This window comes from Trichoplusia ni, chromosome 14 (assembly GCF_003590095.1).
Source record: "Trichoplusia ni isolate ovarian cell line Hi5 chromosome 14, tn1, whole genome shotgun sequence".
Lineage (NCBI taxonomy): Eukaryota > Metazoa > Arthropoda > Insecta > Lepidoptera > Noctuidae > Trichoplusia > Trichoplusia ni.
In genome coordinates this window covers 5,366,341-5,385,178 of record NC_039491.1, presented here as the reverse complement: position 1 = coordinate 5,385,178, position 18,838 = coordinate 5,366,341, and the positions used below count along the sequence as shown (strand labels likewise).

Below are 18,838 nucleotides of genomic sequence, written 5' to 3'. Positions count from 1 at the left end.
GCGTTTAACTTCATGACTTTATATTATCTGCTTACCTCTTCTACATTGCAGTCGAAGCTGTGTTCGAGCGTTTCAATATTAAGGTCCTCTGATAGCCCAGTGTTTAACGCTCCCACGATCTGACCCAAGACCGTGCTGGGGCCAGTAGCTCCAGTCTGCACCATCATTCCGCCATTCATCAGCGCCGCGTCCGACGTCGTCACCATTTGTGGCTGATTATTCTCTGTACATAAATAAATTGTTTCTATTAATTAATTTGGAAGCGACTTTGAAACTTAATGAGGTGAAAAAAGTACTTAGGTATAACATAAAAGCTGGGAAAATTTTGGATAGAACTTTTAGGTTGGCAGATTTCTGCTTCTGATTATAATAATTGCTTAAGTGGTCGCAGTAGGTATCTAAATGATTGCATAACCTGCGTACCTATTTGCATGATATCAGCGGAGTCGCCGGGCGGAGGCGGCCTGGCGAAGTGGTCGAGTGCGTGTGGATGCGTGGGGTGCGCCGGGTGCGCTGGATGCGTGTACATGTTGGCGCACGCGCAGCCGCCGTGCGGGTGCCGCGGACACCCGCTATACGGGCTGTACCGATACGTACCCCCAGAAGACGAGGATGTCGTGGTTGGAACGTACCTGGTAAAATAAACATTCTGTTATTATGTTCTGACAGCTAATCCCACGAAAACAAAAACAAATATGATCTAATTTTCTCAAACTCAAATAAGAAATACAGACACATGATGTTATCTTAGATAATATTTCGTTTTCAAATTAAAGTCTGCTCGGCAAATCTCCAAAAATGTAACCTGTTATCTCACAAATAATTTAGTTAATCTATAGGTTTTATAATAAAGCAAAGCGCACTCTAGGACTAACGCATTACGACCACTGTTTCGGTAGAGTCGATGACGGATTTTGGATTCCAACCCAAATCCCGCCTTCAACGCAAAGCTCTAACTAAATGCTTACGTGTTGAGGAATGGATCTGTTCCGGCCAGCTTCATGGAATCGGCGAGGGAGCCGGCAAGCTCGTCTTGTCCGAAGTCCGTCTGTGAGTAATCGCTGGTAGAGGTGTAGTCACCGGCGGGGGTGTACTCTGTGCCCCAGTCTGAGTCTGTCGTGATCATTGACGGGATCGGCGACAGGCGGCCACACGACGACGCGTTGGACGGCGCCCTCTGACGGAAGTCCGGCGACAACTGGAAATTGCTACGCGCAAGCGAAGAAGCGTCAAAAAAACGATACTTATCTCGATTGACGATGACAGTTATGTGAGAAAACACATTCTTTCTCGAAGTTATCAATGATCTTAAAGACATAACTATATCATCATCAATTTAGATGCAAAAAATGAAACGGTTGGCAGAAAGAAATCTTAAAGCTAGTTCAACTAGTAAAAATAACTATGGATACTAAACAATCTCAAACGAGAGTGTAATGGGGAGCATGCAAATCTAATGTCTACGTAGTTCACTAACATATAAATTTGTATAGTAAATGAAGCGATAACTATAACGGAGATCAGTGGTCATCTCAGAAATATCTTTATTGCTACAAATAGTGACAAGAATGTTGGATAAGATACGGGTTATAGGCCGGCCCTTCGGCACTCACCGAACCATTGAAAATATATGTCGATGACGCTCGCAATCCAGATAAAATAAATCGCCTATAAAAATGTTAAATATCGGCGAACTGACGAGATTCAGCATTCACATAACTCATCATCTAATGGTTCTGAATGATTTAAAACCTTTTATCATAAAGTAGCAGAGTTGCAATAACTCAATTTTATTAGTCTGGTCAACGCAGCTTTATGTCGATGGCTTTATTATAGAGTAACTGTATCACGCGTGGCTCACTGTTTCTAGTTGTCATAAAAATTCAATAATTCGAAGGACTTCACGCTGAGGTTGCATAGTAATAATAATGCTATGTTGGATATTCTCGGTTTTGGCAGAAATCGCTTCTTGCATTTCCCGGGCAGGTAAATTATAGAGCCTTTAAAGTCAAATTAGTATCGTAAAATAGCGTCCGAGACCGTTACCATTATTGGCTTGTTGCCACTACTCTTTTGGACTTCCCTCTACTTTAATCTACCTGTATCATTTGTACGACGGTACACTACAATTCTAAATAATCGTCTAAAGTTCTATTGTAAGCTGGGAACATTTCGCTAAGATAAAAATAAATGTGATAGAAGATAAAACGTTATGAAATACCTGTGCAGCGGCGACTCTGGGAACATATCCTGACTTTCTGATATTGAACTACTGGGACTCGGCGTCGCGTCGGCTGTTGCTTCATTTCTTAATATTTCAGCCTATAAATAAGATACAATTCCTATGGTAAATTATCACTACAACTTGGGAAAACTCAAATTATACACGTATAAAAAATAAGTATCTAAGTCAACTACAGGAACAAATGCAAACAATAAAAACATGCGTTGATCTAAGAAAATTATGAATCAAACGGAGTTCATGTCTAAGAATAGCTACGGTATGAAAAAACTATAGCTAAAGAAAGAAAAAAATAAAATAAAGGTATTGTAAGACATCGCTACCATTAAAGCGATATCATACCTTCTTCTTTACCCTGCCTCTCCGCTTTTCGAATTTGGACGTCTCCATGGTAACCGCTCGCCGTCGCACCGACTTGCCCGGCTTCGCATCAGGGTTGATCATCCACCAGGACGACTTCCCCGTACCCTCGTTCTGTACTCGCATGAAGCGGTTGTGAAGAGACAGGTTGTGCCGGATCGAATTCTATAACAAAAATAAATAACTGCCATTAATTAAAATCAGTCAGAATAGCGTTACTAAGTGGGAATAGCTATAGAAAAATAAGTTTCACAATCACGCCGACGCGAATCAAATGAATCACAATAAAATGAAAAGATTAAACAAAATCGGAAAAGAATTGCGATTTTCCGCAAATTATTTGATAAAGTTTAACGCGATTCAATTTAACGAAGTGGATAATTACTCGATGACGTCAAATATTTTACGAGAAGCTATTCTTAATAGTTAAGAACATGATCTATCATAATTGGAAATATTGTTAATAGGTTTAGACTGATAGGTTTTAGAAGTTTTGTACAGTTATTGTCTTTAACTGTTTTAAATTAAGGAAAGTTTCAAGTAAGGTATTCTTTATCTAAAATAATAAAAAGTTTTCATGATTATGTTGCACTAAAGACGATAAAAATGACTTATAAAAATAAAATGGCAAAATGTTATCCATAATACGTGCTTACGCACCATCCGGGCGTGGTCGCAGTTGACCACAAAAAAAAACTATTTTAATTCTCCGCTACTGTTAAAAGTTACTCGCAGTGCAATAACGTGTCCTATCTCACACCGGCAATAAAATCTCGCAACTTTTTCCCGTCGAACGAATAAAAGCTACCGCAAGCAACGAATGAAGTTAAGCTATAAAACAGTTCATAAATAATATCTGCGTGCCCGTGAGAAGTGCCACTTATGGTGACTACACTCAGTTTCATATAAATATGTGGAATACTGAAATTAAACTTTCCTTAGAAGAACAACGCAACACATTCGATATGAAATTTCCGACATTTTCACGGATAATTTAACAAAAATGTCATTGTAACATTTCAGCTAAAATGCATAAATTGTGGATACCTCTGTCTACTATGTAAATCACTCAAATTTTATGTATGAAAGAAATGCTTTCTTTTATTTTCGCAACCAAGACGTTTAGTACCTTAGGTAAGGTTTGTGATAATACCGAATTTGTTTTACTATTGAACATAGATAGATCCGATCCTAAACTTCGTCATAAAAATGTGAAACTGAAAACAATATTTTCCATGATTCAGTATAATCTGTATAGTAAAATGTTGAAGGATATCAGTATAAACATTTATTTAATTGCATGTACGCGAACTGTAGGTAGTTCACATGAGCATACATTAAGTACCCCCAATTAAGTTTATGTGATGTACAACAATTGGTCGTGGACATAAATCCAGTAAATGTGGACAACTCCCGCGATTTATCAAGCGTGAAAACACACGCAACAAATGGCCTGTCGACACTTTGATGGATTTGTCGCCAAGAGCCCTTACCATGAATTACTTGAGCTATAAAAGTGACAAGCCCGCGTTGATCTTCGAACGCCCCTGTCACGCGCTGTATAAAATCTCGACCCGTTTGTAACACGAAGTTTCGAGTTTCGGAGCGAGTGAAACGTGAAAAATTGTGATAAATATCAGATTTACTGAGTGCATATTTGTTTTAAAAATGTTCTACAAAAAGTAAGTAACGGGTTTGATTTATTAAACTATATTCTGTTTGTATAAATAGACTAATTTGAGGCCTACTTTCATTTAATGATACCTAATTTATGCGCAGTTATCCCTTGATTTGTCTCATTCATATAGCCAAATATAGTAGGAAATCGGTATATATTTACAGAGGCCTCCATATTAATGTATCCGATATAATAATTTCACGAATATAATTTATGGGTAGTAAAGATATATAGTTTGCTGACAGGCAACTAAGTTAATCGAATTTTCTGCTACTGTGATATCACGTACGTAGCTTTTCATGTAATTTACCTGTTTTTTTTTTTCGGCGGTATATATTATGGTTTATACGGCCGTATTTCTCCACGCTCCAGTGGAGATTGAACGGGTACCGAATGTGGTACTTTGAACAGAGAATGCGAGGAATACATATAATCTGACATGAAGCGACGTATCTTGTACACAACTATAAATCTGTAACTAGGTTTGCGTGATGTATGTAACAAAGAAAATCTTGTACGGTATCACTATGTTATTATGTCATTTTACTGTAATGATGAGGCAAGAGCAAATTTGGGGAACAACTACTTTCGAGATTTTAGATAGAACTGAAAAACCACGTCATATGGGTAACATTAAATTTGAGTTCACCAACAAATATATTTTTGAACCACCAACATGTTAGTTTCATTTCAGATATATAATGTAAATGATAAAATTAGTTTACAACACAACATTAAAATTCTAAATCCAAAGAAATAATTACGTGCACAATCTAAGCGGTATAGGTGGAGGATTACAGCAAAACTACGCTCGAAGTCCGTTATATTGCGAGCTGTATCAATTCCAGCACTTTGTGAAATGAACATCGCGACAAGCGTTTCGCACAAACCGGGGCGGCAAGACATCGTACTTAGAATTTTGTCTACGGCAGGATCTTTGGCGCCACTGCGACCCTTATGGGGTGAATTAACCGTCTACGCTGTCTACAGTCCCCTTTAATGCTCCACCGACTTAAATTTTGTCGAATTTCCACCGCTATTATATAGCGTTACGCAATCTTCGAACGATGGCTTATGATTTCCGCTCTTTATTGCCCTCGCTTGTTTTCTGAGAGCTGAGAATTGAGCCGCCTGATTAGTTTTGAAGTAATAGTTAACTTAGATTTTAATACGCGTGTTGTAAACAAGAATTATACAATGTTGTAAAATATATTTGTCTCGATAGAAATACGCGTAATGTATACAACGTGGAATTGTTTAATAGGTAACCAATGATAATAGCATGTATGGAATTCTATACGATAAAATACAAAGGCGGTTCATAAATTGAATCAAGTTAGTAAATCCTTTTCCAATGTTATTTTACTAAAAGTTTTGAGAACTTAAACGTTTTAGGATAACGCAGAAAACCGGAGCAATGGTATAAAGTATTGTTGAATAATTCAACGCGATTATTCTCTTAGGTTGACAAGCTCAATGCATAGGTATACGACGGACCTTCAAAATGAATTTAAATTAAATGTATTACAAAACTATACGCATTCTATTATGTATAGGAAACGAATATTGTTGTTATAATCTATTCAAGGTGGTGTGTCTCCAAAAAAGGGAAGCGCTATCGCAGGATAAGAGGCTAACTTTCTTTCAGATGATAATTCGACATTCAAAAACATTAAATTACTAATCTTGATTCTACATACGAAAACGTTTCTTAGGTCTCTATTATCATTTATCAATTGCAATTTGAATCAGGTTTTTAATGATACCTTCATCAATTTATTTTTAGACTACATAATAGATACTAGGAATTGTCTGAAGGCTTTTCCTGACATCATGTAAGCTACCGACAAAACTAAGTATTCACAATTTTCATTCGTTAAGGAATCTGTGTTTGTATAAACGATACACCCCGGTATGTCCTTCGTTCAGACAATGCGTCACTACGGAATGTATGCGCATATAAAAATTTAGTGCTGTTATTAGATGAATGAAATTATGGAAGCTGCCGAATACAAGTCCACTTTTCGTTTAGAAACTGGTATAGTAACTTTACATCGTTCTCATTTTGTTTACTGTTCAGCATAGGTGAGGTGCACTCAACTAACAAGTGTTCACAGATCAGTTTTTAAAAACGTGACCCTTAAAAACAACGCCATGGTTTTGAATATTTGAATTCCATTTATATTCATTTATGTCATGAGTTTTCAACATTGATTTACGCGGGACTCCATAATCTTTATGTAACGTGTGCAATGTCGATCAGGCGATTTAAAAAAAAAACTGAAGTATTTCACAACATTAATGTCATCATATATGATGGAAAATTGTCCCTTATTGCAGTGGTAAATCTAAAATTAACATTATCATTAATAACAGAAAATCATGATCAGGTCATAAGAAGATTCTCCAATAAAATTCTCTATTACCCCAATGTTATAAAATGAAATAGCGATCGAAATATTTCTGAAGTGTGAAATCAAATAATAAATAATTCAAATTAGAGAATCGGGAATTACACAATAAGGGGCGTCGGCCTCGGGGGGAGCCGCAAACGTGACGGCTCCAAGAAATTTGGAAGAAAATCCAGTGACGTGTCAACCGCCAGTGACAAATTTAATTATTCAACTTACAGAAACGTTAGCAAGATGACTTTTCCCGAGCCGATAACTAAGTAGGAATAAATTCACTTAGAGCTGCCGAAGCAAAGTTTAACTTAATAAAACATTGGAATTTTCGTAATTCGATTGTACTGAGGTCGGATCTGCTGTCGCCCTGATTTGAATACGTCATTACGAATCTTTTGTCGGCTCACCTGTGTCATTTAAGTTATCAAAATTTCCTCCGTCAATCCTCCTTAATGAGCTATATTGAAGTCGGATAGAAGCTTCGCGGGTCAACGGCTTAGCAATTATTGTTGAAGTGAATAAACTTTATACAGGCTTGACGACAAGGTTTGAGTTGTCTTAAAATTACTCTAAATAATAAATGGTTAATTTTGTTTAAAAAAAAAGTCATAAGTATATTCGATTATTAATAGTGTGTTTACTGCACGTTATGTTTGAAACGTTACTCCTTTAGTAAACTTAAGCTTAATAATATTTTAAGAAGAAAGTCACGCATCAAGATAACACTAAAATATATATCTATCTACGCATAATAATTGTTTTTAACTTTGATAATTAATTGTGAATGTTCACTTCGTAACAGAAATGTGATTGTTGAAATATTTGCTTTGAATTCAGTAAACGTTAATTGTCAGTCAAAGTTTAAGATCACATTTAGAATTCGTAATTTGTTTCTTAAAGTAACGAATTTTATGACAAATACTGTAATTAAAGTGAAATTATATTTCTTATTATTAAATTAGCTATAGAATTTAGGCCTTTGCGAATAGATACCATTTTATAAGATTTCATACATATATTATTATCGTTAACTTTAAGATAAACGTGATTATTTTTAAAATTCGAAACATTTTTTTGTTGCTGGATTCTTTCCTTTTCAGAGTCAAGCCGACGAATAATAAATCATATACGATTTTCATCTTTTATAACACTGATAAACGCACGTGGTCGACAAAGTGTATCGTTTACAACATTAAATAGATTGGATATCATTTCCTGTCATCACGCAGATCACGGTGACAATTTGAACAAAAAACCTTCTTTCAGATACGATATCGGATTAGTCTCATCAGATCTAAATGAAGAGATACGTACACTGGAGTTTCCCTCCAGTGTACGTATCTATAAGTAGATTATTATCAGCAATTACATAAAATATTACTAAGTCTTTTGCTGAACATTAGATAAAATATGGTAGGCTAATCGAATCACGATGACCCATATTGTGATAATGAAAGAATACTTAGTATTATTAAAATGACATAGGATATAATGAAGTAGAAGAATCTTATTTGCACGTTGTACTTTAATGTTCTTAGCAAAATCAATCAAAACACAAAACAATTTATAAGTTTCAATTTCTTACTCCTGAAGATTAAATCTTATATCATGTTTATGATGTTCTTATATCCTATCAGACTAGTCAAAGAACATGATATTAAAAAAAGACACAAAAGTGATCACAAATCATGAAAAAATAGCAAGTTTTCAAACAAACTATTTAACAAAAAACTTACCCAAATAAGTAAAAATATTCGTTCATTACGCAAGAAAAAGAATAATTCGACAGGCGTGCTCAAGCCCGCGGATTCATGGATTTATATCTGGGTTCCGTATAAATCACGTTAATGTTCCGATTAATGTCCCGACCGTGGCGAGGTGTAAGATGTACGCAGAATAGACGTATGCAACGGAAACCTTGCCAACAAAAGAACGTGGTTTGCGAGATAAAGTGTACTGTAGAGAAACAAGTGAATTAAATAATTAGAATATCAAACAAATAATGATTGAAAATCAAACTATTTGAATGTACTATTTAAAACTGATTTCTTTCAGTTATTTTTTCAAAACGATTCAATTTAAAAAAAAGTATCGATTGAAATGTAACATGGCAAAAGCGAAAAGAAAGTCAGATTATAATTAGGAAACATCATTTTTTTGGCAGTCTTCTTAAAAACTGTGACAATAACGTCGCCTACAGTAGGTTGTGTTATTGCTTTTTACCATCCAAGCGTTCCAAATACCTATAGTACGATAATAACGTAGAAAATACAGTAGATAGTATTAAGCAACAACGAACAGTCTAGTAGGTACCTCATAACTAATTTAGTAATAGATAAAAATAATTAAATCTGATTAAAAATAAGTACACTCTAAAAACACACTAGTTGGTATTCTAGATAAAAATAAACACTTACACATTTTATTCAATGTCTTCGGTAAAATTTGTGTGACGTCACACGGGTGTTATCTATCTATGTAATACACTACAGCCACATGTTTATTTACATACTAGAATTGAGACGCAAAAACTGTTGATATACGTCACGTAATCGATATTGTTAGGCTTATTTAGTCAAAAAGGCATAGTAATTTATCCATATTGATAATTTTAGGTTATTCAATCAGAAGTGAAACTACTTACAATATTTTATTTATCTTTCTATATATAAATTACGTATTTGGAAGAAGGCGTAGCGCTTGACCGCGATGGAGTCCTAAACTACTAAAACGTATAAATTCAAATTTGCACTACTTGAGAGATAGGAAACTTGATATACTTAAATTTTGTATTATTCCCGTATTGTTATCATCGTCCTCTAGGTGGTACGAAGTTTTCCGAGTCAGCTACCATCTCTTATAGAAAGCTTGACTTGAAAAATTTTGACTTGTAAAAATTATAGACAAAAACAAAGCTTAGGTAAAAATCTCATCCCTAAAAAACGGAGTTAAAAAATTAATCTTCTGTGCACCGCGGCAGGAAACAAAAAAGCATCGGTTGCGTCAAGCAATTTGATCAGTGGAATCGATCTTTGCTAATCCTTAAAGCGCGTTGTGTTGTGTGCTACAAACATTTTCCGGTAGGTTACGTATCAAAAGTCGATTGATAAAGCTAATTAGGAAATCAGACTTGTGATAACCTGTACTACCTACCAGTGAGACCGTGATCTGAAGACCAAGACCGATCATAAATTCTTTATCTATTAATAGGAGATCAGAAAAAGGGTCACGTATTTGATTGCAGTTTAGTCACGTATTAACTCATGTTTCAAGCGATACCTAATTAATATTTCAGTCCTTGTAAAACTGAAATAGATTGTCGTTCAACCGTAGTTTAAGTTTAAGGTCAGTTTCGTTAGAATAGATCGTTAATGCAGCAGAAAATTCTAAGAAAAAACGTGTCGTAGAAGCCTAGTTAGAAAATCGCATTGTTAAAATATGGTCGCATATTAAACTGGACTGAAAACCTATTAAAAACAGAAGGAATTCCGTGTGTTTTGCGTCATCTACACAAAAACTTTGAATGTCAATTATTTTTTTATTTTTCGCAGGAAATGCCAATCTTTGTCTTTGTCAATGTTTGGAACTGCGTGTAGAGATAATCTGAGTGTATATATACGTGTGAGTATCCAATAGGCTACTCAGAAACAGACCTTTTTCCTAGTTGTTGGTTGAGTGCAATATAACTTTAATATGTTAGTGAATTTATGACGAACTTTACAGTAATTAGGTACCTTATTTAAAAAATTAATTTAGGTACGGGTCTTTAGTTTTGAATAGTTTTGTAAATTGAAACTAAGTTTACATATTAATCATCAAATTTGTCCTAAAAAGTCATTAGGTACCATTTTTTTCTTACCTACATTCAGGTCAGAATTTTGGCATTTCTTTTTTATCACATAGTCTTAACGTAATCGTTTCACCAAGAAGGAGGGACATCAATAAAAGTCTAATAATAGGAAGCTCTATTCGAATTGCCGGTAAAACAGCACTTCGGTGTTAGCGACGCGGGTAGCTCAGCAATGCTTATCACACGGATGACCTCAGCCATGTAGCGACGATATCGAATTATAATTAGGTCCAATGACTTCACTCTACATAATCACTGTATAACCGATTCATTTACAAACGAATAATATATTCGGTTTGAAGAATTCATTTAATCCAATGTACTAATTATAAGAAGGAATTTATCAAACTGATAAACAAGTTTAAAATTAGGAACATGAAGCTCTCGATGGTTAAAATAGTTTATAAAAGATTGCAGTTTATTTCAACGCAAAATGAAAGTTGCACTATGGTATAAAGTGAAGTTTATTTTGATGCTTTACAATCAAACATGTGTAATTTGTATTGTAGAAATAGAAAAAAAGCGAACTTAATTTATGTAAGAAGACCGAACGAGTCCGGAACAGTTGGCGAGTTCCCAGATCTAAATCCGACATCTGCTCATCATGCTCTTGACCCCACCTAAGATGCCTTGCAGTGCGATTTTATGTTCATACATTTTTGAATAATTATTTTAAAGTGCATTGTAACGAATCCCAATCTATTAAAACCCCGCTTACACTTGCATCAAACCATAATACCAAAAAAAATATCTTCCAAGATTATCTTTCAATTGAACGAACAAGGAATGACTGTATAATTTTTCCTGAACTCATTGTTAGCGAATGACGCAGGAAGTTTAAAACATTTCATTCTCCGTGGATAATAACTATCGAAGCCTAAGTGATTTCAAGACAACACTTTAAAAACCCGAGGGGAACCTATTCTGCCACAGCTGAACGCAAACACCTTTTCAATCCTTCAATGGGCCTAACGATGAAACGATGAGAAGAGCTGTGAAGTACCAACTAACCGTAGCAGTTTCTTAATGGAATTGTAAGACAGAAAAAATACCGGGATCGCGGTACAATGGTGCAAAGAGAAAGATTAATCGTCCGTTCGAAAGGCGCACTCGGGAACGTAGGTATTACTATCGCCGGCGCTTCTACAAAAATTAATCATTTTAACGCGTCATTGTCGTTCGGTCGTCTCCCACGCGTGAAAACTTCCCCGCTAATTAAATTAGAATTAGGGAGCCGTTTGACAGATTGCGTTTGAATTTTTCAGCCGCTTTTCGAACCAAAAGATGAATTTCTACAACTGCCATAAAATCTGTCTTCTTGATTAATAGACGGATGAGAATACTCGAAAAAGTGGAAAAAAATATTCCAGTACCTATCGTCAGATAACGCAGAAAGAAGAATTACATAAAGCTTTCAGAAAGTGTGATGTAATCTCGACCGTCGTTTCCATAAACTTAATGGCGAAGTATCACAGAACTTACATATCGCTGTTATAACAACCCAAGTTGGCATATTTGTTACCCCCTCAGTCAGCATATTCGCGTCGAATGACCGCCAATTTATGTGAAAACTTCCACCGGTTAGAGCATGACCTATCTATATGAATAAAAGTTTTCACTCGTCAAGGAGCTATCGGTATGTTTCGAGAAGAATACCTTAAGTAAATATGCCAGGTTGAAGTTTTCGCACGAAAGTTTGCGTTGCGAAAGAGCTATGTGTCAATTCCGCGATTGAAATATGGCGTCGGAGTTACCGTGCATGGTTGGCGGCGACGCCACTGTTTCCGTGTGCTATAACTCGATGCACCCTGCATGCTACATGCTCGCATACAAATTTCGTACAAACTAGAAAAGAGGTCATATTTCAGACGGGGAATGGACGATAAGTTAGCGCGACGATTTTATCTGAACCAAAATCGGGCACCTTGACAGATAACGGTCTCCACGAGTCGCGTCATCGTGGTCATGCACTATACTATCGGTCGGGGCCGACGCATTGGTTTTCTACCTATACACATTAATAACAGCGCGTGTACAGTAATGAATGCCGGCAATACATCTCAATGTATAAGCTGGTAGGTAGTCGTGCCCTGCGGAACGCCTGGAGGATAAGTAAAATATTCCACTTAGTGAATTGCGTTCCGTAAATTGCCACAATTATCATACCGTTTTACCGGAGCTACGTTCTATAAAGGAGACTCTGCTTTTATTTATGTAAGAAAATCAGTGCGCAATCAAAAAATCTATAAATTGGTGATACGATTTTATTGGTCCGTAGAGGGTCTACGAGATTTCGTAGTAGCGGAATGATGTGTCATTAACCTAGTACGAAGGTCGTGGTACGTATTCATGTGAGTCAGTAGTACTACGTACTGGCAATAAATAGACGGAAAGCCTTACCCGGAATGATATCCGGAATCACGAGAGAGTGGAAGTAGCGCAACGGTAGTTAAAGAGCTCGCTACTACGCCTAGTGGACTTATTACGTAGATGCGTCATGTCAGTCGATTTTACCGACTTTATATTTATGGGAAAGGACAGATTACTGATAAATAAAACGAACTCTTGATCCTTCTTAGTATAAAACAAGTTAAATATATGCTTAAGAGCGGAAGTATGTTATATTAACTTAAACGGGTCATTTTAGCTTAAATAAATAATAATTAACTCTGTTGTAGGATTTAATTACAAAGCTAAAATATACGTACAAAAAGGAAAATTAGTTGAATTCGTGGGTATTAATCATTGTTGTAGTCAACTATAATTAAAATTAGATGTTTAAATGTACGAATAAGTGTATCTTAATTAGGTAGCCACCAAAATCGTTAAACCCTTATTCTGCTTGTCTTTAAATAGTCACCAGTCACTAGATTTAATTAATGTGTAAAATCTGTCCTCAACGTATCTGTAGAGCACGACACTCAATAAATTTTTATATTATACATATTTGCACATGTTGAAAATGTACGATCTGTGTCGTTAGGTAGGCGTCCGTGCGTCGCGTCGCCAGGTACGTCGGTGGCGCCACATGGGCTTCTGCCAGATTAATGGATCATTGCCCCCCCACCTCACTATCCCCCCACACCCGCAGATGCGAAACTACTGTTCGACGACATCGCTCCTTCCTTCACTAGATATATGGCTTTCGTTCCTCCACTTAACACTATTTCAAATTACGAATGCTTTTCACCGTATGAATGCCTTGCACAGATTCATTGAGGAGTCTAGTATTTGGACCATACGATACCCACGAATATAGACACTTGGGAACGCATTGAAGAGCCTATAAAATACTGACCCAGTAATACTCAGATCATAACCCGCTTCGACCTTCAGTCTCAACAAGTAGCGAACTTACATTTATGCTCGATAAAACACTTCGAAACGGCTCGCCGTAAATCACGAAGACATCGAAAGTTAGCCGCCAAGCACTTAAAGTTTAACAGACAATAATAACTGACGATGAAAAAACGGCCTTCATCGGTGGGGGTATAAAAAGTAATGTGGCAATAGTGGTGGGGCTAAAGGGCTAAGTTGGTGAGTGGGTAAGTTTTGAGGAATGTAGTAATGAGGCGCGCGGGACAATCGATAAATTTGAATGTTCGCCGGCGCCGCCCATCGACTTGCAACTTTTTTCGGCAGCGGGGGGAACGCGCGCCACACCGACGCCACTAGTTCGAGCTCATTTTCCACTTACGATGCTACGCTATACGCTACCGTAAACCTAATCGCTTCTTCAAAACGGAGGTATTTATAGTCAATAACAAGTTTCACATCATTTTCAAAGATTTAATTCATAAAGTAACAGACTAAATCCAATTGGTAACGGAAAAAACACTGCTTAACTGTGTGTTGCCAATTTAAAAAAGGAGCCTTTGGTCTGACTAACAAATTTTAAATTTAGGACATCTAAAACTAAGTTGACGAAAATACATCAATAATTATAATACAAAAAAAAAAATATTTTGTTTATTTTGTACAGCAGCTTTTTTATAGTATTGGCATTCGTATATCCGAATCAAATAGATCTCAATGCTATTACGCGCGTAGCATTGTGTCAGTGGAACGCAGTCTTCCTCGTAGGGCTGTCCGATCATTGACACATTTAATGCAATTGATAAAACTTCGAAGTGTGTTAGTTGTGTTGTGACTTTAGATCAATAATGGAGTAATGTACTTATGCATCGAATTTAATAAGATCTTGATTAACAATTTTGACTAACAGCCTTATTCTAATAATTTGACAAAATTTGTTGTGATTATGATATCGGGTTTGCTGTATAACTTGTGGGCCTTAAAGTTTTACTACATAATTTTATTAGCTCACAGGCATACTGCAAGGAACGTGCTAAAAAGTGTAAAAAGATTACAATAGCTCGAATATAAAAAAATAAAAAAAAATATTAAAGTAATATATCAAAAGCTTCAACCCTATTAACGAGCAGGTAAGGTAGCGTGTAGGCGAACGCGGAAGTGATAATCTTAAAAGTTAGATTGACATAGTTCTGTCGTATAAAAGTGTAGCGAAGTTACAATGTCACTGGAATATGTAGGTACGTCTCCTGATTTATTGGGCCTGGCACTCTTTCAACTGGTAATTGGGACAAAATACGTAAAATTCGCGGAATTGCTTAACTTTTTACGATGGATCCATTGACGTACCTTAAAATTTCCTTTCAAAGTCTTATTCAATATTTTATATGTATGTTTATGATCGATTTTCACATATTCATGTTATTCGATTTCTGATATTTCATTTCATTTTTTAGTGTTCGCTAAAAATAATGAACAAACTTTTTCAATAATTTAAAATCCATCCTTATATTTATATGTCAATGTCACAATAAATAGTTAATAATTAGGTATGCTATTTAACTTTTGTTCCACAATAGAGCATTTCATTATAACACTTTACATAAATAGATGTGTCTATTATCTACGACAATAGGCACGGTATAGTGATAAACATATGTTTATACAAGCAATTCAATGTACACGTGAGTAAATTCACCGATATTCCACGGTGAGACTCAGTGACGGTTATCCTTGTAAGACAAAGGAGATATAGTGTCATTGACAAGCTGCCATGAACACATGGGAGAGTATCCCTTAGTAAAAAAAATATGGTAATATCCTCTCTTCCCTATTGTTTTTGGACACCGCTGCGCTACCTGTTAAAGTGTAACGGAGATGGCGCCGGATAAATTGGTTCAGATGACTTTCTCCTAATTATAATAAGTTACACTCAGTACGATGATATGACTTAAGATAATTGCACTCTAGAAAACTACAACTTAGCGAGATACTTGGTCATTTAGACGTTTAGAATTATGGTATTAATTTTAACAATATTTATAGGAATATAAAGTTGTAATATTGGTATAATTTGTATAGAGATTTTGAAACTAATAAAAGCAATAAAGTACGATATATTATATTAATGAAGAAAAAAAGTGTAAAATATTATAGCTAAATTTAAAATTTGAGCTCCGAGGATTAAATTCACAACGATCCCTTTTTAATATTATAAACAACGCCATAATTCAAAACATTGCTCATGCAGATCTTGACAAATATAGCATCAACGACACGATGTATTTAAAATATTGCGAATGTCATTACTTAGCCAGACTGCAATCTAGAATGTCGGTGTTAGCAAATAAATAATTTATGCATAAGTACGAGTGTACATGCATCCGCTGAGCCGAGATTCCAAGAAATGAATGGAGACCTCGGTAGAATTAATTTAAGATGAAACGATCCCCGTCAACCAAGGTGAAACAGGGGTAAAGTTTTATATTTTGAATAGTCGTTGCAAACTTAGCACTCACGATAAATTAGAAGTTCCCTCAAAGAAGAATGGATTGAAACTACTCCGTAAAATGTGGGCCCTGAACGGGAAAACTTTCAATTTTTATGACAAATTCAATTAGGAAATGATTTATACTGTATTTCTTTGGGGTACCAAATCTATTTTCCATTAGGGAGTGGAACAGTAATGGTTTCAAATTAAGCCTTTCATGTCTAAGTTTTGTTTGCAACTTGTATGGCCATGCACTTGACTAAATTGTTGTTGATTTATGGTGAGTAGATTTATTTCTCTGCAACGTGAAATGAAATCCTAGTGAGAACATATAAAAGAAACTTGTATTTTCGATATCCTCAGACAATTGTACTAATCAAACAAATTCTGAATGAGAATATTTATTTAATTTAACCGTGCGCAAACGTTCACTAACATACGTACGAAAACCAGTTACATAGCAAAAATATTTTAAGCATTTAAAGTTGAAAATATTCCACAAAAGAAAGGATCCTATAACGTTGCAAAGTTTATGCAAAACGCAAGTAACTCGGGTTAAGGCAACTATTATCCTGCCACCGCGCGACCATTGATACTCGTAAATACAATGTTGCAGACTAGCTTTTTCAACTCGTTTGACATTTTAAACCTGCAGAAACTAGTGTCCGATAGTGGCAGTGTAATTCAAGACACCAAATCCCATTACCGATAGAGATCTCGCGACATCGGTGGACAATAAAATTGTTCCATCATATCTGAAAGTTTGCCCCATAATGAAGCGTATGGGGAGAATGGTTTACGACAGTCGTCGGCGAATCTTTATTGGTAGCGGACCAATTTAGATAAAAGGAAAGAGCTTTCGCCCTGAAACACCAGAGATAGCAGTCTTAACTATCGCCAAGTTAGCGGTAGTTAATCCGGTCCGCTCTGAGATAAATCAACAGTCGAAACCGATAAATTTGGGCTGGTCGCAGTAATAGGTGAAAACTATTAGGTTCCAGAATACTTTACGTGTGCCACAGAAAAAATATGAAAGCCGGTCAGGCGCCAAACAGGTGATATATTGAATTAGACTGAGTCCTGCTCAGTTTGTTAGCGACAAGTCATAAATAAATAAATGTCATATTGGATCAAAAGTTTTGTAAAATATCTACCAGCAAGTTTCAGCCTAGTTCTCCATTTACATAGATTCGGAAACGCTAATAATTCGTGTTCTTTATACGAAACAAACTATCGTGTAACAAAAACCAGTGAGCGAATTCAATCGCTTGGACGGAAATATGGAGAAATCATGAAAATTAAGTTGTCATTGGTGGTGCGAGGGGTGGCGAGAATTTTTGTTCTCATTGTCCCCTTACTTAACATGGATTTTCCTTGTTCGGAATTTATTTTTAAAATAAAAATATGAATATAAATGAGACAGATTTTATTTATAGTATTTTGAATTATGTTTTGGAATTCCGTAGTTCAACGAATTAACAGAAAACTGTTTAAACAAGTGTTAAGGGAATAAAATGTGTAAAAGGCAAAAATGATTTCTGAATTTTGTGATATGATTTGATGAATGAAATTTATGGTAAGTTGAAGAAGACATTGCTTAATTGAGAAGTTTTTTCAACTCTAATACAACATAAGCACTTTTTAAAATCACTAAACATCAAATGGATCATTATATTCTGGAAAGTCGAATCAGCTTATCGGTAAGTAAAAGGAATCGAGTTCCCGTAGTAGATGTTTGAATCCTTAGCTCATTCATTCGGCTGTCGTCAGCCGACGGCGCCTGTCGTCTCGGCCGAAGTACTTCGGAATTTTCCGCGAAAACTTCGCGAAATTTCGACAACTTACTTTTCGATATAACAAAATGGCGAAATGGTAGACGGATGAGTTTAGGGCGCTATTTTAATTTATGATGTTGAATTGAGTAAGTATATAAACGTTGGTCAGATGCTTTTACTTATAGTTGGGACCTTTAATCCGCTGGCTTTATTTTTTAAGTTATACTTGCTTACTACATTTCATATTATGTTTATTTCATATGCTAACTTGTTGTAAAAATAGGTATTCATTGTATTTCATATGTTATATTTCTTATAACATCGTATAAAATCTAAGCTTATATATTACACACCAAAATATTCTTATATTTAAAAGTTGTTAACACTGTTATAATAACAAGCTTTTGTCTAAAAGAAAAAAAAACCCAATTCACCGAAGGCAACAACGTAATCCACTGAGATCTTAAAGTGGACTTAGCCAAATCGGCGTCTCCCTTTCTTAGCTTGTTATCTCATATCCTAAAAGTTTAAAACGTAGGAGCCATCGAAACGGGAACTTATTAACTCGATGTGATCGCCCCGTAGAAACTGCTCTACGGTAAAATGTTACAGGAAGGAAAACTTTCGACAAACTGCAAAAAGAAACTGAGTAAAGTTTAAAAAGAGAACGCTAAATGCGTTCCGTGCTTAGCGAGCTAAAGTCTAGACCACACTAGCTGTCCGAA

At 35.8% G+C, this 18,838-nt stretch overlaps 1 protein-coding gene across 2 annotated transcripts in view; it reads right to left on the bottom strand.

The window, feature by feature from the left end:
* LOC113500648 (forkhead box protein O-like) overlaps positions 1–18,838 on the bottom strand; it is a 77,677-nt gene that overhangs the window by 12,445 nt on the left and 46,394 nt on the right. The window contains exons 3-7 of one of the 2 annotated variants that reach the window (XM_026881508.1): positions 2,597–2,767; positions 2,222–2,322; positions 969–1,208; positions 424–632; positions 36–223 (exon numbers count right to left, since the gene is read on the bottom strand). In XM_026881508.1, coding sequence (XP_026737309.1) covers positions 36–223; positions 424–632; positions 969–1,208; positions 2,222–2,322; positions 2,597–2,767 — 909 coding nt within the window. Of the gene's footprint in view, positions 1–35; positions 224–423; positions 633–968; positions 1,209–2,221; positions 2,323–2,584; positions 2,768–18,838 lie in introns of both variants that reach the window. The other variant, XM_026881507.1, reaches the window with a different exon arrangement.